This window comes from Argopecten irradians, chromosome 16 (assembly GCF_041381155.1).
Source record: "Argopecten irradians isolate NY chromosome 16, Ai_NY, whole genome shotgun sequence".
NCBI classification, from domain to species: domain Eukaryota; kingdom Metazoa; phylum Mollusca; class Bivalvia; order Pectinida; family Pectinidae; genus Argopecten; species Argopecten irradians.
The window spans coordinates 25544404-25570516 of record NC_091149.1 but is presented as its reverse complement, the minus strand read 5'-3'; the positions used below and the strand labels follow the sequence as shown (position 1 = coordinate 25570516).

At 33.3% G+C, this 26113-nt stretch overlaps 1 protein-coding gene across 1 annotated transcript in view; it reads left to right on the top strand.

The window, feature by feature from the left end:
- LOC138310116 (spermatogenesis-associated serine-rich protein 2-like) overlaps positions 1–26113 on the top strand; it is a 64603-nt gene that overhangs the window by 24878 nt on the left and 13612 nt on the right. The window contains exons 5-11 of the mRNA XM_069251249.1: positions 3875–4004; positions 4376–4434; positions 4903–5012; positions 5755–5835; positions 6388–6409; positions 6725–6847; positions 7617–7714. Coding sequence (XP_069107350.1) covers positions 3875–4004; positions 4376–4434; positions 4903–5012; positions 5755–5835; positions 6388–6409; positions 6725–6847; positions 7617–7714 — 623 coding nt within the window. The remainder of the gene's footprint in view (positions 1–3874; positions 4005–4375; positions 4435–4902; positions 5013–5754; positions 5836–6387; positions 6410–6724; positions 6848–7616; positions 7715–26113) is intronic.

Here is a 26113-nt window from a genome sequence, read left to right as displayed (position 1 = left end):
CTGACATTTCTCTAGTCCAAAGGTTATAATTTATAATATCTACTTAGATTGACATCATAACTACTGACATTTCTCTAGTCCAAAGGTTATAATTTATAATATCTACTTAGATTGACATCATAACTACTGACATTTCTCTAGTCCAAAGGTTATAATTTATAATATCTACTTAGATTGACATCATAACTACTGACATTTCTCTAGTCCAAAGGTTATAATTTATAATATCTACTTAGATTGACATCATAACTACTGACATTTCTCTAGTCCAAAGGTTATAATTTTATAATATCTACTTATTGATTGACATCATAACTACTGACATTTCTCTAGTCCAAAGGTTATAATTTATAATATCTACTTAGATTGACATCATAACTACTGACATTTCTCTAGTCCAAAGGTTATAATTTATAATATCTACTTAGATTGACATCATAACTACTGACATTTCTCTAGTCCAAAGGTTATAATTTATAATATCTACTTAGATTGACATCATAACTACTGACATTTCTCTAGTCCAAAGGTTATAATTTATAATATCTACTTAGATTGACATCATAACTACTGACATTTCTCTAGTCCAAAGGTTATAAATTTATAATATCTACTTAGATTGACATCATAACTACTGACATTTCTCTAGTCCAAAGGTTATAATTTATAATATCTACTTAGATTGACATCATAAACTACTGACATTTCTCTAGTCCAAAGGTTATAATTTATAATATCTACTTAGATTGACATCATAACTACTGACATTTCTCTAGTCCAAAGGTTATAATTTATAATATCTACTTAGATTGACATCATAACTACTGACATTTCTCTAGTCCAAAGGTTATAATTTATAATATCTACTTAGATTGACATCATAACTACTGACATTTCTCTAGTCCAAAGGTTATAATTTATAATATCTACTTAGATTGACATCATAACTACTGACATTTCTCTAGTCCAAAGGTTATAATTTATAATATCTACTTAGATTGACATCATAACTACTGACATTTCTCTAGTCCAAAGGTTATAATTTATAATATCTACTTAGATTGACATCATAACTACTGACATTTCTCTAGTCCAAAGGTTATAATTTATAATATCTACTTAGATTGACATCATAACTACTGACATTTCTCTAGTCCAAAGGTTATAATTTATAATATCTACTTAGATTGACATCATAACTACTGACATTTCTCTAGTCCAAAGGTTATAATTTATAATATCTACTTAGATTGACATCATAACTACTGACATTTCTCTAGTCCAAAGGTTATAATTTATAATATCTACTTAGATTGACATCATAACTACTGACATTTCTCTAGTCCAAAGGTTATAATTTATAATATCTACTTAGATTGACATCATAACTACTGGCATTTCTCTAGTCCAAAGGTTATAATTTATAATATCTACTTAGATTGACATCATAACTACTGACATTTCTCTAGTCCAAAGGTTATAATTTATAATATCTACTTAGATTGACATCATAACTACTGACATTTCTCTAGTCCAAAGGTTATAATTTATAATATCTACTTAGATTGACATCATAACTACTGACATTTCTCTAGTCCAAAGGTTTATAATTTATAATATCTACTTAGGATTGACATCATAACTACTGACATTTCTCTAGTCCAAAGGTTATAATTTATAATATCTACTTAGATTGACATCATAACTACTGGTTTCTCTAGTCCAAAGGTTATAAATTTATAATATCTACTTAGATTGACATCATAACTACTGACATTTCTCTAGTCCAAAGGTTATAATTTATAATATCTACTTAGATTGACATCATAACTACTGACATTTCTCTAGTCCAAAGGTTATAATTTATAATATCTACTTAGATTGACATCATAACTACTGGCATTTCTCTAGTCCAAAGGTTATAATTTAATAATTATAATATCTACTTTCTCTATTTATACATCATAACTACTAGACATATCTCTAGTCCAAAGGTTATAATTTATAATATCTACTTAGATTGACATTCATAACTACTGACAATTCTCTAGTCCAAAGGTTAAAATTTATAATATCTACTTAGATTGACATCATAACTACTGGCATTTCTCTAGTCCCAAAGGTTATAATTTATAATATCTACTTAGATTGACATCATAACTACTGACATTTCTCTGGTCCAAAGGTTATAATTTATAATATATCTACTTAGATTGACATCATAACTACTGACATTTCTCTAGTCCAAAGGTTATAATTTATAATATCTACTTAGATTGACATCATAACTACTGCCATTTCTCTGGTCCAAAGGTTATAATTTATAATATCTACTTAGATTGACATCATAACTACTGACATATTCTCTAGTTCAAAAGGTTATAATATTTATAATATCTAACTTTACGAATGACATCATAACTACTCTGGCATTTCTCTAGTCCAAAGGTTATAATTTATAATATCTACTTAGATTGACATCATAACTACTGACATTTCTCTAGTCCAAAGGTTAAATATATAATATCTACTTAGATTGACATCATAACTACTGGCATTTCTCTAGTCCAAAGGTTATAATTTATAATATCTACTTAGATTCATCATAACTACTGACATTTCTCTAGTCCAAAGGTTATAATTTATAATATCTACTTAGATTGACATCATAACTACTGACATTTCTCTAGTCCAAAGGTTATAATTTATAAAATTATCTACTTAGATTGACATCATAACTACTGACATTTCTCTAGTCCAAAGGTTATAATTTATAATATCTACTACTTAGATTGACATCATAACTACTGACATTTCTCTAGTCCAAAGGTTATAATTTATAATATCTACTTAGATTGACATCATAACTACTGACATTTCTCTAGTCCAAAGGTTATAATTTACCTAATCATAACTACTGACATAAAGTTATAAATCTCATAACTTAGCGCTTACATTCAGGTAGGGAATACATCAAAGGCAGCACCTACATTCAGGTAGGCAATAGGTCACAGGCAGCGCCTACATTCAGGAAGGGAACGCATTCTTTTACTGCATTATTGGTAATTGTCACTTATACTGTGGACTCGTGATAATGCACTCATGTCTTCAGCCCTAGCTCTGGATTGTAAATTTCATCATCAACCCAGTCATCTGATGCCAGACCGGTCAAGCGGAAAGTTCACGGGGAGGTACAATATACTGAAGTCTTCGAGATAATTATCCATATCTGCCTTTTATCCTAAATGACAATTGTACAGTATTACACTATTAACCAACCTAAGATTTCATGATATATTACCACAAGCTCTCCACCTGTGAGTAACAGGTTATAACCCCATGTAGGGCAGTTGTCAGGCTGGTTGATGGTTATTCACAGGATACTCTGACTTTCCACCACCTTTAAATCTGGCATGGCCTTTAACACAGAGTGTAGGCATGCGCAGTACTGCATTGAAATCGCTTGTACAAAATTTGGTGAAAATAACTACTGAAATGTGCTTATGAGTAAGTCCATTGTTCCGTGGCGCATATGTTTTTACAAGCGATTTCGCTATGGTATCGCCTACACCTGGTGTTTAATGACCCTGGCTGTAACTGTGGTATTAGGATGTCAAAATTAATCAAACTTACAAAAGAGATCTAGAAGGCTTGTGGTTAATATAGTGTGGTCATTGAAACCCTAAAAGGGGAGTATGTATGTATCCTTAGACTAGTAGGCCTTTGAATGAAAAGATACATTTCTATAATAAGTTTGAAAGTAGATAGCCGTATAATTTTTCCCATTGAAATTTTATTTTCTTATGAAATGTATTAATATGTACATGAATGCCATGGATATATCAATTTCTTACAAAAGATATCTTGTTTACAGGGATGGAAAAGTCTATGAAGGACTTACATCGTCAAACTGTTTCACTCGAGCGACTGAGATTGGTTATGAACGAAGAGGTGGACAAGAACTTCAAGAGGATCAAGACGGTGTTTGAGGAAGTTAGGACCTGGTAGGTTGAAGCCATGAAATATAGAATGTTTTCTCAGAAGGAATATATGTATAGGATTTTAACTGAATGTTAGTTTCATTTAAGATTTTGTGAAAGGAGCCTTAAAAGTTACTATTGTTGTGTGCCCTGAGACTTCAAGACAAATTTCATAAAATCACATAAACTACAATAAACCTACATTTCGAAAGATCGCAGCAACTACAATAAACCTACATTTCGAAAGATCGCAGCACCAAAATGTGTTCCCAAAATCCAGCAAAGACCTTCATTCTGTCACATCTTCAAAGTGAAGTGCAAAATGTTAATATGAAAAGGTACATCATTTGTTTCATGATATCTCAAACACACTACATTATCAATTTTATTTTCAGTCTGAATAAGAGAGAATCTGACCTAATGGTGGAGATGGAAAGGGTCAAGGCTGTAGCTAGTAAGTTCAGAATACCCATCCACGGAATCTTCAGAATTTACATTTACTTCTCATATTGATATACTGTATAATATTAAATATTAGTGTGTACTTATTTTCGTGGTTTGAGCTTTCGCTGACATGCGGCCTCGTTGGAAGTGTTTTTCACATCATGATGGTGGTGATGAATATTTGTGGTGTTTAGGTATTTTTTTTTTCCATTTTCCAAGTACTTCATGTTTAGAGATATTTGTGGTTGGCCTATAAAATAGTGATTCCAAAAAAGTATTAAAACTAATCTTTTGTTTGTATATTTATGGTTGTACATCACCAACGTAATCTATGAAAATTTCTACACAACAGTGTAATACAGTAAAATGAATCAAATTTCATCTATCTCTTTTACTAAATCAGATTGGTTAGATCTAGTGCTAATTTCCGTTCAAAGTCAATTTCTTGTATACATGTTTCTTACTTCGTCTTTTACAGATAACACATTTGCTTCTCGCCAAAAAACAGCTGCAGATTTAAAAGTGATGGTGGATCGATCGGAAACGATGACGGAAGATGAGCTAGCCAAACTTCGAACGGATATTAAAGTAAGCTTAAATTATTTTAAACATATTCTATTGTAAATAGCTGTCAAATGGATTGGCATAATGTAATTTATATAAACACCCTATTCACAATATGGTGCGAAATATACAAGTATATGCAAAGGTATGTTCTACTTATATATTATGGCCTGGTTGAGAGGGCACCATTCCCTCATAGCATTGTCGAGGGATGAAATAGTGCCTGAGCCAAAGGCGAGGGCACTATTCCATCACGAGACAATACTATGAGGCAATAGTGTCCTCTCGACCAGACCATAATAGGTTTAGTACATCACCCTCACATGAGACCCGTTTTCTTGTCATCATAACAAAAGCACATCAAGCGACACCTCGCAATGCTATTTTCATTTCCACACCACATTGTTACATTAAAAGTACAACATATGAATTGTTGCAGAATTCTGTGTTTCTATAAAACAGGATTCAGCTGAAGATTAAAAGTAGATCAATATAGAACACGAGTGAACTATCTTCTGTTGAAAAGCAACATCTGCTTCCATCCCCGCACACAACAGCCTGTACCCCATCTTGACATCTTGGTCGATGCGCAATGTTCACGTTCAATTTTGCGCGAATTCAATAGTGACCGCTTGCCGGGCACTATTGCAAATAGTACCCATGTGTTTAGCCAATCAGAATCCAGCATATTTTTTTATTGTTCTGATGATAATTTTGTATTGTACTGATGATATTTTTGTATTGTACTGTTGATAAATTCTTGTAGCACTTCATTGGTGATAGAAAAATTGATGAAGAACTCAGTCGGACGACACGTTTTCTGTATGACTCTGATTTTCTTAAACTGGTAAGTGATTACTTTATCGTTTTAAATACAATATAAATATGCAAGTGTATAGAATGCTGTCCAATATTTTCTCCAATTACTTATTTTAAAAATTTTCTAACAGTGTTATTTTCCTGTTGGTTTCTGAAAACCAATTAATTTTTTGAGGCAGTTTATTTTCATGTATTTTATGGACTGTTGGAATTAGTAAAAACAAATCGCTACACAATGATCCAACTTCTAGTGCAAAAGTGTAAATCGCAAAATTAAATAGCACCATGAAAAAATACTGTTGAGCATGTAAACGTAAATCAACTTGCCACAAAAATATTGGTTTATTTGTATTTACTGTTATTGTGGACAACAGAAAAGCACTTTATCACAGAGTTGAAGAAAAGTTTTGAAAATCTAAGCTACATTAATCAAATTAAATTTAGAAAACAATGCATAATGAGGTAAAAATCTAAAGTAGATAGTTTGAACGTGGGGTCCATGAATCTTTAAATGTATGTTTTGGTAGACAGGTAGGATTAAAATGCACATAAATTGATCTTTTGATTTTCTCTTCAACAGGAAGTTGGTCGCTTTGGTGAAGGTAAGTTGTACCATATTTGACCCAATAAGTGCCCAGGGCAGTTATAATTATGGGCCTTTGATTAAGGAAAGCAGGGAATATAAATTCCATGAATTTGCTTTAAAATTTGAATAACATTTATTTTAAAAAATTTCCAACATTTTCTCTCTTCAAGATAACAAGTTTGGACTGTTTATAAATGTTGATTTTCATACAATTTAACAAGACAATTTTTTTGTAGCTGACTATCATACAGAGAAATGTGATCAATTTATATTGATTTTAATTTTGTCATGGTTCCTGTGTAATCAAATTGTATTAATTTTAATTTTAAAGTGGTTCCTGTGAAGACAGTGTATACCTCTCACCCCTCATATGTAGTTGTGGAGCCCTCACATCCCGAGCCACCATGTGTGGAACCCCCTAGGGTGGCGCCCGTAGAACCACCTCCAGTCCAGGGTAGGTACTTTCAGAACTGTGGGTCTCAGTTACATGACATACAGTATTCAAAGTAAGAAAAACACCTCAAAATGTAGATTAGTCATCAAATCCTTGGGGGCTTGAATTATCCCTTATTTTGACCAATCTGCAGTTTTCAGTGTTTCTCCAATACCTAATCATATTTGTGTCAACAAAGTTTTTATAAGATACTGTCACTTTTCTCAGAATTTATCTCTGAAAACAAACTACTGTCAATTTGGACATAAGAGGAATATTTACATTAATTATGTGAAGCCATATTAGAACAAAAAATTTCCCAAGGCAAAATATTTTGTGTATGAATGGAAATGTGTTTCAAAAAATTAACAGGCAGGCTTATCACACAATGTATACTGGCAGGTGACCAGTTCTCACCGAGTACCCATTCTCGCCATCACTTAGGTACTTGTATGATCACATACCAATTTTTAGATAACTTTTTGTGGAAATCAGTTTGGTAGTGTCTTCTATCAGAATATGACCTTTTTGACATAAATTTGGGTGGAAATCGTACAGATACAGATGTGATGGTGATGCGATGCCAGTACACATACAAATTAAACGTACACAAATATACCCTCACTACAGTAGTTTCATAACCATTTCAATGTTTCTTCTTCAGTTGGTGTATAAATCTTCATCATCAAAGCTTGTGTTTGCAGATCAACTTTAAACAACGTGACTTCTTTTTTGTGCTCCCAGATTAACATACAAGGCAAATGAAATAATTTTAAAATTCTTTTTGTAGTATCGAAGCATGTTGGAAATGAAGAGGTGCTTACTTCCGAGGAGGCGCATGACATGGCTGAGTTACAAAAACGATTGAAAGGGTCATTAAAATTACAGGTAATTAAGCTATGTCTTCAGTCCTGTGAGAAAATGCTACTACATAACCCTATTGAATTTGAAAGTTTGATTAGTGAAGTAAAAGTACCTTCACTGTTATTATTGAACAAGTAGTTATAGTTGGTTGTGAAGTTATAGTACCTTCACTGTATTACTGAACAAGTAGGTACAGTTGGTTGTGAAGTTATAGTACCTTCACTGTATTATTGAACAAGTAGGTACAGTTGGTTGTGAAGTTATAGTACCTTCACTGTATTATTGAACAAGTAGGTACAGTTGGTTGTGAGGTTATAGTACCTTCACTGTATTATTGAACAAGTAGGTACAGTTGGTTGTGAAGTTATAGTACCTTCACTGTATTATTGAACAAGTAGGTACAGTTGGTTGTGAAGTTATAGTACCTTCACTGTTATTATTGAACAAGTAGGTACAGTTGGTTGTGAAGTTATAGTACCTTCACTGTATTATTGAACAAGTAGGTACAGTTGGTTGTGAAGTTATAGTACCTTCACTGTATTATTGAACAAGTAGGTATAGTTGGTTGTGAAGTTATAGTACCTTCACTGTATTATTGAACAAGTAGGTATAGTTGGTTGTGAAGTTATAGTACCTTCACTGTTATTATTGAACAAGTAGGTATAGTTGGTTGTGAAGTTATAGTACCTTCACTGTATTATTGAACAAGTAGGTACAGTTGGTTGTGAAGTTATAGTACCTTCACTGTTATTATTGAACAAGTAGGTACAGTTGGTTGTGAAGTTATAGTACCTTCACTGTTATTATTGAACAAGTAGGTACAGTTGGTTGTGAAGTTATAGTACCTTCACTGTATTATTGAACAAGTAGGTATAGTTGGTTGTGAAGTTATAGTACCTTCACTGTTATTATTGAACAAGTAGGTATAGTTGGTTGTGAAGTTATAGTACCTTCACTGTATTATTGAACAAGTAGGTATAGTTGGTTGTGAAGTTATAGTACCTCCACTGTATTATTGAACAAGTAGGTACAGTTGGATGTGAAGTTATAGTACCTTCACTGTTATTATTGAACAAGTAGGTATAGTTGGTTGTGAAGTTATAGTACCTTCACTGTTATTATTGAACAAGTAGGTACAGTTGGTTGTGAAGTTATAGTACCTTCACTGTATTATTGAACAAGTAGGTATAGTTGGTTGTGAAGTTATAGTACCTTCACTGTTATTATTGAACAAGTAGGTATAGTTGGTTGTGAAGTTATAGTACCTTCACTGTTATTATTGAACAAGTAGGTACAGTTGGTTGTGAAGTTATAGTACCTTCACTGTATTATTGAACAAGTAGGTACAGTTGGTTGTGAAGTTATAGTACCTTCACTGTTATTATTGAACAAGTAGGTACAGTTGGTTGTGAAGTTATAGTACCTTCACTGTTATTATTGAACAAGTAGGTACAGTTGGTTGTGAAGTTATAGTACCTTCACTGTTATTATTGAACAAGTAGGTACAGTTGGTTGTGAAGTTATAGTACCTTCACTGTTATTATTGAACAAGTAGGTATAGTTGGTTGTGAAGTTATAGTACCTTCACTGTTATTATTGAACAAGTAGGTACGTTGGTTGTGAAGTTATAGTACCTTCACTGTATTATTGAACAAGTAGGTACAGTTGGTTGTGAAGTTATAGTACCTTCACTGTTATTATTGAACAAGTAGGTATAGTTGGTTGTGAAGTTATAGTACCTTCACTGTATTATTGAACAAGTAGGTACAGTTGGTTGTGAAGTTATAGTACCTTCACTGTTATTATTGAACAAGTAGGTACAGTTGGTTGTGAAGTTATAGTACCTTCACTGTTATTATTGAACAAGTAGGTATAGTTGGTTGTGAAGTTATAGTACCTTCACTGTTATTATTGAACAAGTAGGTAAGTTGGTTGTGAAGTTATAGTACCTTCACTGTATTATTGAACAAGTAGGTATAGTTGGTTGTGAAGTTATAGTACCTTCACTGTTATTATTGAACAAGTAGGTACAGTTGGTTGTGAAGTTATAGTACCTTCACTGTTATTATTGAACAAGTAGGTATAGTTGGTAGTGAAGTTATAGTACCTTCACTGTTATTATTGAACAAGTAGGTATAGTTGGTTGTGAAGTTATAGTACCTTCACTGTTATTATTGAACAAGTAGGTATAGTTGGTTGTGAAGTTATAGTACCTTCACTGTTATTATTGAACAAGTAGGTATAGTTGGTTGTGAAGTTATAGTACCTTCACTGTATTTATTGAACAAGTAGGTACAGTTGGTTGTGAAGTTATAGTACCTTCACTGTATTATTGAACAAGTAGGTATAGTTGGTTGTGAAGTTATAGTACCTTCACTGTATTATTGAACAAGTAGGTACAGTTGGTTGTGAAGTTATAGTACCTTCACTGTATTATTGAACAAGTAGGTATAGTTGGTTGTGTAAGTTATAGTACCTTCACTGTATTATTGAACAAGTAGGTATAGTTGGTTGTGAAGTTATAGTACCTTCACTGTTATTATTGAACAAGTAGGTACAGTTGGTTGTGAAGTTATAGTACCTTCACTGTTATTATTGAACAAGTAGGTATAGTTGGTTGTGAAGTTATAGTACCTTCACTGTATTATTGAACAAGTAGGTATAGTTGGTTGTGAAGTTATAGTACCTTCACTGTTATTATTGAACAAGTAGGTACAGTTGGTTGTGAAGTTATAGTACCTTCACTGTATTATTGAACAAGTAGGTATAGTTGGTTGTGAAGTTATAGTACCTTCACTGTATTATTGAACAAGTAGGTATAGTTGGTTGTGAAGTTATAGTACCTTCACTGTATTATTGAACAAGTAGGTATAGTTGGTTGTGAAGTTATAGTACCTTCACTGTTATTATTGAACAAGTAGGTACAGTTGGTTGTGAAGTTATAGTACCTTCACTGTATTATTGAACAAGTAGGTACAGTTGGTTGTGAAGTTATAGTACCTTCACTGTATTATTGAACAAGTAGGTACAGTTGGTTGTGAAGTTATAGTACCTTCACTGTTATTATTGAACAAGTAGGTATAGTTGGTGGTGAAGTTATAGTACCTTCACTGTATTATTGAACAAGTAGGTACAGTTGGTTGTGAAGTTATAGTACCTTCACTGTTATTATTGAACAAGTAGGTATAGTTGGTGGTGAAGTTATATACCTTCACTGTTATTATTGAACAAGTAGGTACAGTTGGTTGTGAAGTTATAGTACCTTCACTGTATTATTGAACAAGTAGGTACAGTTGGTTGTGAAGTTATAGTACCTTCACTGTTATTATTGAACAAGTAGGTACAGTTGGTTGTGAAGTTATAGTACCTTCACTGTATTATTGAACAAGTAGGTACAGTTGGTTGTGAAGTTATAGTACCTTCACTGTTATTATTGAACAAGTAGGTACAAGTTGGATGTGAAGTTATAGTACCTTCACTGTTATTATTGAACAAGTAGGTACAGTTGGTTGTGAAGTTATAGTACCTTCACTGTATTATTGAACAAGTAGGTACAGTTGGTTGTGAAGTTATAGTACCTTCACTGTATTATTGAACAAGTAGGTACAGTTGGTTGTGAAGTTATAGTACCTTCACTGTTATTATTGAACAAGTAGGTACAGTTGGTTGTGAAGTTATAGTACCTTCACTGTATTATTGAACAAGTAGGTACAGTGGTTGTGAAGTTATAGTACTCTGTGAAGTTATAGTACCTTCACTGTATTATTGAACAAGTAGGTACAGTTGGTTGTGAAGTTATAGTACCTTCACTGTATTATTGAACAAGTAGGTACAGTTGGTTGTGAAGTTATAGTACCTTCACTGTATTATTGAACAAGTAGGTACAGTTGGTTGTGAAGTTATAGTACCTTCACTGTTATTATTGAACAAGTAGGTACAGTTGGTTGTGAAGTTATAGTACCTTCACTGTATTATTGAACAAGTAGGTACAGTTGGTTGTGAAGTTATAGTACCTTCACTGTTATTATTGAACAAGTAGGTACAGTTGGTTGTGAAGTTATAGTACCTTCACTGTTATTATTGAACAAGTAGGTACAGTTGGTTGTGAAGTTATAGTACCTTCACTGTTATTATTGAACAAGTAGGTACAGTTGGTTGTGAAGTTATAGTACCTTCACTGTATTATTGAACAAGTAGGTATAGTTGGTTGTGAAGTTATAGTACCTTCACTGTATTATTGAACAAGTAGGTACAGTTGGTTGTGAAGTTATAGTACCTTCACTGTTATTATTGAACAAGTAGGTACAGTTGGTTGTGAAGTTATAGTACCTTCACTGTTATTATTGAACAAGTAGGTACAGTTGGTTGTGAAGTTATAGTACCTTCACTGTTATTATTGAACAAGTAGGTACAGTTGGTTGTGAAGTTATAGTACCTTCACTGTATTATTGAACAAGTAGGTATAGTTGGTTGTGAAGTTATAGTACCTTCACTGTATTATTGAACAAGTAGGTACAGTTGGTTGTGAAGTTATAGTACCTTCACTGTATTATTGAACAAGTAGGTACAGTTGGTTGTGAAGTTATAGTACCTTCACTGTTATTATTGAACAAGTAGGTACAGTTGGTTGTGAAGTTATAGTACCTTCACTGTATTATTGAACAAGTAGGTACAGTTGGTTGTGAAGTTATAGTACCTTCACTGTTATTATTGAACAAGTAGGTACAGTTGGTTGTGAAGTTATAGTACCTTCACTGTTATTATTGAACAAGTAGGTACAGTTGGTTGTGAAGTTATAGTACCTTCACTGTTATTATTGAACAAGTAGGTACAGTTGGTTGTGAAGTTATAGTTACCTTCACTGTTATTATTGAACAAGTAGGTACAGTTGGTTGTGAAGTTATAGTACCTTCACTGTTATTATTGAACAAGTAGGTACAGTTGGTTGTGAAGTTATAGTACCTTCACTGTTATTATTGAACAAGTAGGTACAGTTGGTTGTGAAGTTATAGTACCTTCACTGTATTATTGAACAAGTAGGTACAGTTGGTTGTGAAGTTATAGTACCTTCACTGTATTATTGAACAAGTAGGTATAGTTGGTTGTGAAGTTATAGTACCTTCACTGTATTATTGAACAAGTAGGTACAGTTGGTTGTGAAGTTATAGTACCTTCACTGTTATTATTGAACAAGTAGGTATAGTTGGTTGTGAAGTTATAGTACCTTCACTGTATTATTGAACAAGTAGGTATAGTTGGTTGTGAAGTTATAGTACCTTCACTGTTATTATTGAACAAGTAGGTATAGTTGGTTGTGAAGTTATAGTACCTTCACTGTATTATTGAACAAGTAGGTACAGTTGGTTGTGAAGTTATAGTACCTTCACTGTTATTATTGAACAAGTAGGTACAGTTGGTTGTGAAGTTATAGTACCTTCACTGTATTATTGAACAAGTAGGTACAGTTGGTTGTGAAGTTATAGTACCTTCACTGTTATTATTGAACAAGTAGGTATAGTTGGTTGTGAAGTTATAGTACCTTCACTGTTATTATTGAACAAGTAGGTACAGTTGGTTGTGAAGTTATAGTACCTTCACTGTTATTATTGAACAAGTAGGTACAGTTGGTTGTGAAGTTATAGTACCTTCACTGTTATTATTGAACAAGTAGGTACAGTTGGTTGTGAAGTTATAGTACCTTCACTGTATTATTGAACAAGTAGGTATAGTTGGTTGTGAAGTTATAGTACCTTCACTGTATTATTGAACAAGTAGGTACAGTTGGTTGTGAAGTTATAGTACCTTCACTGTATTATTGAACAAGTAGGTATAGTTGGTTGTGAAGTTATAGTACCTTCACTGTATTATTGAACAAGGTAGGTACAGTTGGTTGTGAAGTTATAGTACCTTCACTGTTATTATTGAACAAGTAGGTACAGTTGGTTGTGAAGTTATAGTACCTTCACTGTATTATTGAACAAGTAGGTACAGTTGGTTGTGAAGTTATAGTACCTTCACTGTATTATTGAACAAGTAGGTATAGTTGGTTGTGAAGTTATAGTACCTTCACTGTATTATTGAACAAGTAGGTACAGTTGGTTGTGAAGTTTATAGTACCTTCACTGTATTATTGAACAAGTAGGTACAGTTGGTTGTGAAGTTATAGTACCTTCACTGTTATTATTGAACAAGTAGGTACAGTTGGTTGTGAAGTTATAGTACCTTCACTGTATTATTGAACAAGTAGGTACAGTTGGTTGTGAAGTTATAGTACCTTCACTGTATTATTGAACAAGTAGGTACAGTTGGTTGTGAAGTTATAGTACCTTCACTGTTATTATTGAACAAGTAGGTACAGTTGGTTGTGAAGTTATAGTACCTTCACTGTATTATTGAACAAGTAGGTACAGTTGGTTGTGAAGTTATAGTACCTTCACTGTTATTATTGAACAAGTAGGTACAGTTGGTTGTGAAGTTATAGTACCTTCACTGTTATTATTGAACAAGTAGGTACAGTTGGTTGTGAAGTTATAGTACCTTCACTGTTATTATTGAACAAGTAGGTATAGTTGGTTGTGAAGTTATAGTACCTTCACTGTATTATTGAACAAGTAGGTACAGTTGGTTGTGAAGTTATAGTACCTTCACTGTTATTATTGAACAAGTAGGTACAGTTGGTTGTGAAGTTATAGTACCTTCACTGTATTATTGAACAAGTAGGTACAGTTGGTTGTGAAGTTATAGTACCTTCACTGTTATTATTGAACAAGTAGGTACAGTTGGTTGTGAAGTTATAGTACCTTCACTGTTATTATTGAACAAGTAGGTACAGTTGGTTGTGAAGTTATAGTACCTTCACTGTTATTATTGAACAAGTAGGTATAGTTGGTTGTGAAGTTATAGTACCTTCACTGTTATTATTGAACAAGTAGGTACAGTTGGTTGTGAAGTTATAGTACCTTCACTGTATTATTGAACAAGTAGGTACAGTTGGTTGTGAAGTTATAGTACCTTCACTGTTATTATTGAACAAGTAGGTATAGTTGGTTGTGAAGTTATAGTACCTTCACTGTATTATTGAACAAGTAGGTACAGTTGGTTGTGAAGTTATAGTACCTTCACTGTATTATTGAAAAGTAGGTAAGTTGGTTGTGAAGTTATTCCTTCACTGTATTATTGAACAAGTAGGTACAGTTGGTTGTGAAGTTATAGTACCTTCACTGTATTATTGAACAAGTAGGTATAGTTGGTTGTGAAGTTATAGTACCTTCACTGTATTATTGAACAAGTAGGTACAGTTGGTTGTGAAGTTATAGTACCTTCACTGTATTATTGAACAAGTAGGTACAGTTGGTTGTGAAGTTATAGTACCTTCACTGTATTATTGAACAAGTAGGTACAGTTGGTGGAGTTTGTGAAGTTATAGTACCTTCACTGTATTATTGAACAAGTAGGTATAGTTGGTTGTGAAGTTATAGTACCTTCACTGTATTATTGAACAAGTAGGTACAGTTGGTTGTGAAGTTATAGTACCTTCACTGTATTATTGAACAAGTAGGTATAGTTGGTTGTGAAGTTATAGTACCTTCACTGTATTATTGAACAAGTAGGTACAGTTGGTTGTGAAGTTATAGTACCTTCACTGTATTATTGAACAAGTAGGTACAGTTGGTTGTGAAGTTATAGTACCTTCACTGTTATTATTGAACAAGTAGGTACAGTTGGTTGTGAAGTTATAGTACCTTCACTGTATTATTGAACAAGTAGGTACAGTTGGTTGTGAAGTTATAGTACCTTCACTGTTATTATTGAACAAGTAGGTATAGTTGGTTGTGAAGTTATAGTACCTTCACTGTTATTATTGAACAAGTAGGTACAGTTGGTTGTGAAGTTATAGTACCTTCACTGTATTATTGAACAAGTAGGTACAGTTGGTTGTGAAGTTATAGTACCTTCACTGTATTATTGAACAAGTAGGTACAGTTGGTTGTGAAGTTATAGTACCTTCACTGTTATTATTGAACAAGTAGGTACAGTTGGTTGTGAAGTTATAGTACCTTCACTGTATTATTGAACAAGTAGGTACAGTTGGTTGTGAAGTTATAGTACCTTCACTGTATTATTGAACAAGTAGGTACAGTTGGTTGTGAAGTTATAGTACCTTCACTGTATTATTGAACAAGTAGGTACAGTTGGTTGTGAAGTTATAGTACCTTCACTGTATTATTGAACAAGTAGGTATAGTTGGTTGTGAAGTTATAGTACCTTCACTGTATTATTGAACAAGTAGGTACAGTTGGTTGTGAAGTTATAGTACCTTCACTGTATTATTGAACAAGTAGGTATAGTTGGTTGTGAAGTTATAGTACCTTCACTGTTATTATTGAACAAGTAGGTATAGTTGGTTGTGAAGTTATAGTACCTTCACTGTTATTATTGAACAAGTAGGTAAAGTTGGTTGTGAAGTTATAGTACCTTCACTGTTATTATTGAACAAGTAGGTATAGTTGGTTGTGAAGTTATAGTACCTTCACTGTTATTATTGAACAAGTAGGTATAGTTGGTTGTGAAGTTATAGTACCTTCACTGTTATTATTGAACAAGTAGGTATAGTTGGTTGTGAAGTTATAGTACCTTCACTGTTATTATTGAACAAGTAGGTATAGTTGGTTGTGAAGTTATAGTACCTTCACTGTTATTATTGAACAAGTAGGTACAGTTGGTTGTGAAGTTATAGTACCTTCACTGTTATTATTGAACAAGTAGGTACAGTTGGTTGTGAAGTTATAGTACCTTCACTGTATTATTGAACAAGTAGGTATAGTTGGTTGTGAAGTTATAGTACCTTCACTGTATTATTGAACAAGTAGGTACAGTTGGTTGTGAAGTTATAGTACCTTCACTGTTATTATTGAACAAGTAGGTATAGTTGGTTGTGAAGTTATATAGTACCTTCACTGTATTATTGAACAAGTAGGTACAGTTGGTTGTGAAGTTATAGTACCTTCACTGTATTATTGAACAAGTAGGTACAGTTGGTTGTGAAGTTATAGTACCTTCACTGTATTATTGAACAAGTAGGTACAGTTGGTTGTGAAGTTATAGTACCTTCACTGTTATTATTGAACAAGTAGGTACAGTTGGTTGTGAAGTTATAGTACCTTCACTGTATTATTGAACAAGTAGGTACAGTTGGTTGTGAAGTTATAGTACCTTCACTGTTATTATTGAACAAGTAGGTACAGTTGGTTGTGAAGTTATAGTACCTTCACTGTATTATTGAACAAGTAGGTACAGTTGGTTGTGAAGTTATAGTACCTTCACTGTATATTATTGAACAAGTAGGTACAGTTGGTTGTGAAGTTATAGTACCTTCACTGTATTATTGAACAAGTAGGTACAGTTGGTTGTGAAGTTATAGTACCTTCACTGTATTATTGAACAAGTAGGTACAGTTGGTTGTGAAGTTATAGTACCTTCACTGTTATTATTGAACAAGTAGGTTACAGTTGGTTGTGAAGTTATAGTACCTTCACTGTATTATTGAACAAGTAGGTACAGTTGGTTGTGAAGTTATAGTACCTTCACTGTTATTATTGAACAAGTAGGTACAGTTGGTTGTGAAGTTATAGTACCTTCACTGTATTATTGAACAAGTAGGTACAGTTGGTTGTGAAGTTATAGTACCTTCACTGTTATTATTGAACAAGTAGGTATAGTTGGTTGTGAAGTTATAGTACCTTCACTGTTATTATTGAACAAGTAGGTACAGTTGGTTGTGAAGTTATAGTACCTTCACTGTTATTATTGAACAAGTAGGTATAGTTGGTTGTGAAGTTATAGTACCTTCACTGTTATTATTGAACAAGTAGGTACATTGGTTGTGAAGTTATAGTACCTTCACTGTATTATTGAACAAGTAGGTACAGTTGGTTGTGAAGTTATAGTACCTTCACTGTTATTATTGAACAAGTAGGTACAGTTGGTTGTGAAGTTATAGTACCTTCACTGTATTATTGAACAAGTAGGTATAGTTGGTTGTGAAGTTATAGTACCTTCACTGTTATTATTGAACAAGTAGGTACAGTTGGTTGTGAAGTTATAGTACCTTCACTGTATTATTGAACAAGTAGGTATAGTTGGTTGTGAAGTTATAGTACCTTCACTGTATTATTGAACAAGTAGGTACAGTTGGTTGTGAAGTTATAGTACCTTCACTGTTATTATTGAACAAGTAGGTACAGTTGGTTGTGAAGTTATAGTACCTTCACTGTATTATTGAACAAGTAGGTACAGTTGGTTGTGAAGTTATAGTACCTTCACTGTTATTATTGAACAAGTAGGTACAGTTGGTTGTGAAGTTATAGTACCTTCACTGTTATTATTGAACAAGTAGGTACAGTTGGTTGTGAAGTTATAGTACCTTCACTGTATTATTGAACAAGTAGGTACAGTTGGTTGTGAAGTTATAGTACCTTCACTGTATTATTGAACAAGTAGGTACAGTTGGTTGTGAAGTTATAGTACCTTCACTGTATTATTGAACAAGTAGGTATAGTTGGTTGTGAAGTTATAGTACCTTCACTGTTATTATTGAACAAGTAGGTACAGTTGGTTGTGAAGTTATAGTACCTTCACTGTTATTATTGAACAAGTAGGTATAGTTGGTTGTGAAGTTATAGTACCTTCACTGTATTATTGAACAAGTAGGTATACAGTTGGTTGTGAAGTTATAGTACCTTCACTGTTATTATTGAACAAGTAGGTACAGTTGGTTGTGAAGTTATAGTACCTTCACTGTATTATTGAACAAGTAGGTATAGTTGGTTGTGAAGTTATAGTACCTTCACTGTATTATTGAACAAGTAGGTACAGTTGGTTGTGAAGTTATAGTACCTTCACTGTTATTATTGAACAAGTAGGTATAGTTGGTTGTGAAGTTATAGTACCTTCACTGTTATTATTGAACAAGTAGGTAAGTTGGTTGTGAAGTTATAGTACCTTCACGTATTGGTAGGTACAGTTGGTTGTGAAGTTATAGTACCTTCACTGTATTATTGAACAAGTAGGTACAGTTGGTTGTGAAGTTATAGTACCTTCACTGTTATTATTGAACAAGTAGGTATAGTTGGTTGTGAAGTTATAGTACCTTCACTGTATTATTGAACAAGTAGGTACAGTTGGTTGTGAAGTTATAGTACCTTCACTGTTATTATTGAACAAGTAGGTACAGTTGGTTGTGAAGTTATAGTACCTTCACTGTTATTATTGAACAAGTAGGTACAGTTGGTTGTGAAGTTATAGTACCTTCACTGTATTATTGAACAAGTAGGTACAGTTGGTTGTGAAGTTATAGTACCTTCACTGTATTATTGAACAAGTAGGTACAGTTGGTTGTGAAGTTATAGTACCTTCACTGTATTATTGAACAAGTAGGTACAGTTGGTTGTGAAGTTATAGTACCTTCACTGTTATTATTGAACAAGTAGGTACAGTTGGTTGTGAAGTTATAGTACCTTCACTGTATTATTGAACAAGTAGGTACAGTTGGTTGTGAAGTTATAGTACCTTCACTGTTATTATTGAACAAGTAGGTACAGTTGGTTGTGAAGTTATAGTACCTTCACTGTATTATTGAACAAGTAGGTACAGTTGGTTGTGAAGTTATAGTACCTTCACTGTATTATTGAACAAGTAGGTACAGTTGGTTGTGTGAAGTTATAGTACCTTCACTGTTATTATTGAACAAGTAGGTACAGTTGGTTGTGAAGTTATAGTACCTTCACTGTTATTATTGAACAAGTAGGTACAGTTGGTTGTGAAGTTATAGTACCTTCACTGTTATTATTGAACAAGTAGGTATAGTTGGTGGTGAAGTTATAGTACCTTCACTGTATTATTGAACAAGTAGGTACAGTTGGTTGTGAAGTTATAGTACCTTCACTGTTATTATTGAACAAGTAGGTACAGTTGGTTGTGAAGTTATAGTACCTTCACTGTTATTATTGAACAAGTAGGTATAGTTGGTTGTGAAGTTATAGTACCTTCACTGTATTATTGAACAAGTAGGTACAGTTGGTTGTGAAGTTATAGTACCTTCACTGTATTATTGAACAAGTAGGTACAGTTGGTTGTGAAGTTATAGTACCTTCACTGTTATTATTGAACAAGTAGGTACAGTTGGTTGTGAAGTTATAGTACCTTCACTGTATTATTGAACAAGTAGGTACAGTTGGTTGTGAAGTTATAGTACCTTCACTGTATTATTGAACAAGTAGGTATAGTTGGTTGTGAAGTTATAGTACCTTCACTGTTATTATTGAACAAGTAGGTTTAGTTGGTTGTGAAGTTATAGTACCTTCACTGTTATTATTGAACAAGTAGGTACAGTTGGTTGTGAAGTTATAGTACCTTCACTGTATTATTGAACAAGTAGGTACAGTTGGTTGTGAAGTTATAGTACCTTCACTGTTATTATTGAACAAGTAGGTACAGTTGGTTGTGAAGTTATAGTACCTTCACTGTATATATTGAACAAGTAGGTACAGTTGGTTGTGAAGTTATAGTACCTTCACTGTTATTATTGAACAAGTAGGTATAGTTGGTTGTGAAGTTATAGTACCTTCACTGTTATTATTGAACAAGTAGGTACAGTTGGTTGTGAAGTTATAGTACCTTCACTGTTATTATTGAACAAGTAGGTACAGTTGGTTGTGAAGTTATAGTACCTTCACTGTATTATTGAACAAGTAGGTATAGTTGGTTGTGAAGTTATAGTACCTTCACTGTTTATTATTGAACAAGTAGGTACAGTTGGTTGTGAAGTTATAGTACCTTCACTGTATTATTGAACAAGTAGGTACAGTTGTTGTGAGTATAGTCCGTATTGAACAAGTAGGTAAGTTGGTTGTGAAGTTATAGTACCTTCACTGTTATTATTGAACAAGTAGGTATAGTTGGTTGTGAAGTTATAGTACCTTCACTGTTATTATTGAACAAGTAGGTACAGTTGGTTGTGAAGTTATAGTACCTTCACTGTTATTATTGAACAAGTAGGTACAGTTGGTTGTGAAGTTATAGTACCTTCACTGTTATTATTGAACAAGTAGGTACAGTTGGTTGTGAAGTTATAGTACCTTCACTGTTATTATTGAACAAGTAGGTACAGTTGGTTGTGAAGTTATAGTACCTTCACTGTATTATTGAACAAGTAGGTACAGTTGGTTGTGAAGTTATAGTACCTTCACTGTTATTATTGAACAAGTAGGTACAGTTGGTTGTGAAGTTATAGTACCTTCACTGTTATTATTGAACAAGTAGGTACAGTTGGTTGTGAAGTTATAGTACCTTCACTGTTATTATTGAACAAGTAGGTACAGTTGGTTGTGAAGTTATAGTACCTTCACTGTATTATTGAACAAGTAGGTACAGTTGGTTGTGAAGTTATAGTACCTTCACACTGTTATTATTGAACAAGTAGGTACAGTTGGTTGTGAAGTTATAGTACCTTCACTGTATTATTGAACAAGTAGGTATAGTTGGTTGTGAAGTTATAGTACCTTCACTGTATTATTGAACAAGTAGGTACAGTTGGTTGTGAAGTTATAGTACCTTCACTGTTATTATTGAACAAGTAGGTACAGTTGGTTGTGAAGTTATAGTACCTTCACTGTTATTATTGAACAAGTAGGTATAGTTGGTTGTGAAGTTATAGTACCTTCACTGTATTATTGAACAAGTAGGTACAGTTGGTTGTGAAGTTATAGTACCTTCACTGTATTATTGAACAAGTAGGTACAGTTGGTTGTGAAGTTATAGTACCTTCACTGTATTATTGAACAAGTAGGTACAGTTGGTTGTGAAGTTATAGTACCTTCACTGTTATTATTGAACAAGTAGGTATAGTTGGTTGTGAAGTTATAGTACCTTCACTGTATTATTGAACAAGTAGGTACATAGTTGGTTGTGAAGTTATAGTACCTTCACTGTTATTATTGAACAAGTAGGTATAGTTGGTTGTGAAGTTATAGTACCTTCACTGTTATTATTGAACAAGTAGGTACAGTTGGTTGTGAAGTTATAGTACCTTCACTGTTATTATTGAACAAGTAGGTACAGTTGGTTGTGAAGTTATAGTACCTTCACTGTATTATTGAACAAGTAGGTACAGTTGGTTGTGAAGTTATAGTACCTTCACTGTTATTATTGAACAAGTAGGTACAGTTGGTTGTGAAGTTATAGTACCTTCACTGTATTATTGAACAAGTAGGTACAGTTGGTTGTGAAGTTATAGTACCTTCACTGTTATTATTGAACAAGTAGGTACAGTTGGTTGTGAAGTTATAGTACCTTCACTGTATTATTGAACAAGTAGGTACAGTTGGTTGTGAAGTTATAGTACCTTCACTGTATTATTGAACAAGTAGGTACAGTTGGTTGTGAAGTTATAGTACCTTCACTGTATTATTGAACAAGTAGGTACAGTTGGTTGTGAAGTTATAGTACCTTCACTGTATTATTGAACAAGTAGGTAAGTTGGTTGTGAAGTTATAGTACCTTCACTGTTTATTGAACAAGTAGGTACAGTTGGTTGTGAAGTTATAGTACCTTCACTGTATTATTGAACAAGTAGGTATAGTTGGTTGTGAAGTTATAGTACCTTCACTGTATTATTGAACAAGTAGGTACAGTTGGTTGTGAAGTTATAGTACCTTCACTGTATTATTGAACAAGTAGGTATAGTTGGTTGTGAAGTTATAGTACCTTCACTGTATTATTGAACAAGTAGGTACAGTTGGTTGTGAAGTTATAGTACCTTCACTGTATTATTGAACAAGTAGGTACAGTTGGTTGTGAAGTTATAGTACCTTCACTGTTATTATTGAACAAGTAGGTACAGTTGGTTGTGAAGTTATAGTACCTTCACTGTATTATTGAACAAGTAGGTATAGTTGGTTGTGAAGTTATAGTACCTTCACTGTTATTATTGAACAAGTAGGTACAGTTGGTTGTGAAGTTATAGTACCTTCACTGTATTATTGAACAAGTAGGTACAGTTGGTTGTGAAGTTATAGTACCTTCACTGTTATTATTGAACAAGTAGGTACAGTTGGTTGTGAAGTTATAGTACCTTCACTGTATATTATTGAACAAGTAGGTACAGTTGGTTGTGAAGTTATAGTACCTTCACTGTATTATTGAACAAGTAGGTACAGTTGGTTGTGAAGTTATAGTACCTTCACTGTATTATTGAACAAGTAGGTACAGTTGGTTGTGAAGTTATAGTACCTTCACTGTTATTATTGAACAAGTAGGTATAGTTGGTTGTGAAGTTATAGTACCTTCACTGTATTATTGAACAAGTAGGTACAGTTGGTTGTGAAGTTATAGTACCTTCACTGTATTATTGAACAAGTAGGTACAGTTGGTTGTGAAGTTATAGTACCTTCACTGTTATTATTGAACAAGTAGGTACAGTTGGTTGTGAAGTTATAGTACCTTCACTGTATTATTGAACAAGTAGGTACAGTTGGTTGTGAAGTTATAGTACCTTCACTGTATTATTGAACAAGTAGGTACAGTTGGTTGTGAAGTTATAGTACCTTCACTGTATATATTGAACAAGTAGGTACAGTTGGTTGTGAAGTTATAGTACCTTCACTGTATTATTGAACAAGTAGGTACAGTTGGTTGTGAAGTTATAGTACCTTCACTGTTATTATTGAACAAGTAGGTACAGTTGGTTGTGAAGTTATAGTACCTTCACTGTATTATTGAACAAGTAGGTATAGTTGGTTGTGAAGTTATAGTACCTTCACTGTTATTATTGAACAAGTAGGTACAGTTGGTTGTGAAGTTATAGTACCTTCACTGTTATTATTGAACAAGTAGGTACAGTTGGTTGTGAAGTTATAGTACCTTCACTGTATTATTGAACAAGTAGGTACAGTTGGTTGTGAAGTTATAGTACCTTCACTGTATTATTGAACAAGTAGGTACAGTTGGTTGTGAAGTTATAGTACCTTCACTGTTATTATTGAACAAGTAGGTACAGTTGGTTGTGAAGTTATAGTACCTTCACTGTATTATTGAACAAGTAGGTACAGTTGGTTGTGAAGTTATAGTACCTTCACTGTATTATTGAACAAGTAGGTACAGTTGGTTGTGAAGTTATAGTACCTTCACTGTATTATTGAACAAGTAGGTACAGTTGGTTGTGAAGTTATAGTACCTTCACTGTTATTATTGAACAAGTAGGTACAGTTGGTTGTGAAGTTATAGTACCTTCACTGTATTATTGAACAAGTAGGTACAGTTGGTTGTGAAGTTATAGTACCTTCACTGTATTATTGAACAAGTAGGTATAGTTGGTTGTGAAGTTATAGTACCTTCACTGTATTATTGAACAAGTAGGTACAGTTGGTTGTGAAGTTATAGTACCTTCACTGTATTATTGAACAAGTAGGTACAGTTGGTTGTGAAGTTATAGTACCTTCACTGTATTATTGAACAAGTAGGTATAGTTGGTTGTGAAGTTATAGTACCTTCACTGTATTATTGAACAAGTAGGTATAGTTGGTTGTGAAGTTATAGTACCTTCACTGTATTATTGAACAAGTAGGTATAGTTGGTTGTGAAGTTATAGTACCTTCACTGTTATTATTGAACAAGTAGGTATAGTTGGTTGTGAAGTTATAGTACCTTCACTGTTATTATTGAACAAGTAGGTACAGTTGGTTGTGAAGTTATAGTACCTTCACTGTTATTATTGAACAAGTAGGTATAGTTGGTTGTGAAGTTATAGTACCTTCACTGTTATTATTGAACAAGTAGGTACAGTTGGTTGTGAAGTTATAGTACCTTCACTGTTATTATTGAACAAGTAGGTACAGTTGGTTGTGAAGTTATAGTACCTTCACTGTATTATTGAACAAGTAGGTACAGTTGGTTGTGAAGTTATAGTACCTTCACTGTTATTATTGAACAAGTAGGTACAGTTGGTTGTGAAGTTATAGTACCTTCACTGTTATTATTGAACAAGTAGGTACAGTTGGTTGTGAAGTTATAGTACCTTCACTGTTATTATTGAACAAGTAGGTAAGTTGGTTGTGAAGTTATAGTACCTTCACTGTATTATTGAACAAGTAGGTACAGTTGGTTGTGAAGTTATAGTACCTTCACTGTATTATTGAACAAGTAGGTATAGTTGGTTGTGAAGTTATAGTACCTTCACTGTATTATTGAACAAGTAGGTATAGTTGGTTGTGAAGTTATAGTACCTTCACTGTATTTATTGAACAAGTAGGTACAGTTGGTTGTGAAGTTATAGTACCTTCACTGTTATTATTGAACAAGTAGGTACAGTTGGTTGTGAAGTTATAGTACCTTCACTGTTATTATTGAACAAGTAGGTATAGTTGGTTGTGAAGTTATAGTACCTTCACTGTTATTATTGAACAAGTAGGTACAGTTGGTTGTAGTTATGTAAGTTATAGTACCTTCACTGTTATTATTGAACAAGTAGGTACAGTTGGTTGTGAAGTTATAGTACCTTCACTGTATTATTGAACAAGTAGGTATAGTTGGTTGTGAAGTTATAGTACCTTCACTGTATTATTGAACAAGTAGGTACAGTTGGTTGTGAAGTTATAGTACCTTCACTGTATTATTGAACAAGTAGGTACAGTTGGTTGTGAAGTTATAGTACCTTCACTGTTATTATTGAACAAGTAGGTACAGTTGGTTGTGAAGTTATAGTACCTTCACTGTATTATTGAACAAGTAGGTACAGTTGGTTGTGAAGTTATAGTACCTTCACTGTTATTATTGAACAAGTAGGTACAGTTGGTTGTGAAGTTATAGTACTTCACTGTTATTATTGAACAAGTAGGTACAGTTGGTTGTGAAGTTATAGTACCTTCACTGTATTATTGAACAAGTAGGTACAGTTGGTTGTGAAGTTATAGTACCTTCACTGTTATTATTGAACAAGTAGGTACAGTTGGTTGTGAAGTTATAGTACCTTCACTGTATTATTGAACAAGTAGGTACAGTTGGTTGTGAAGTTATAGTACCTTCACTGTTATTATTGAACAAGTAGGTACAGTTGGTTGTGAAGTTATAGTACCTTCACTGTATTATTGAACAAGTAGGTATAGTTGGTTGTGAAGTTATAGTACCTTCACTGTATTATTGAACAAGTAGGTACAGTTGGTTGTGAAGTTATAGTACCTTCACTGTTATTATTGAACAAGTAGGTATAGTTGGTTGTGAAGTTATAGTACCTTCACTGTTATTATTGAACAAGTAGGTACAGTTGGTTGTGAAGTTATAGTACCTTCACTGTTATTATTGAACAAGTAGGTATAGTTGGTTGTGAAGTTATAGTACCTTCACTGTATTATTGAACAAGTAGGTACAGTT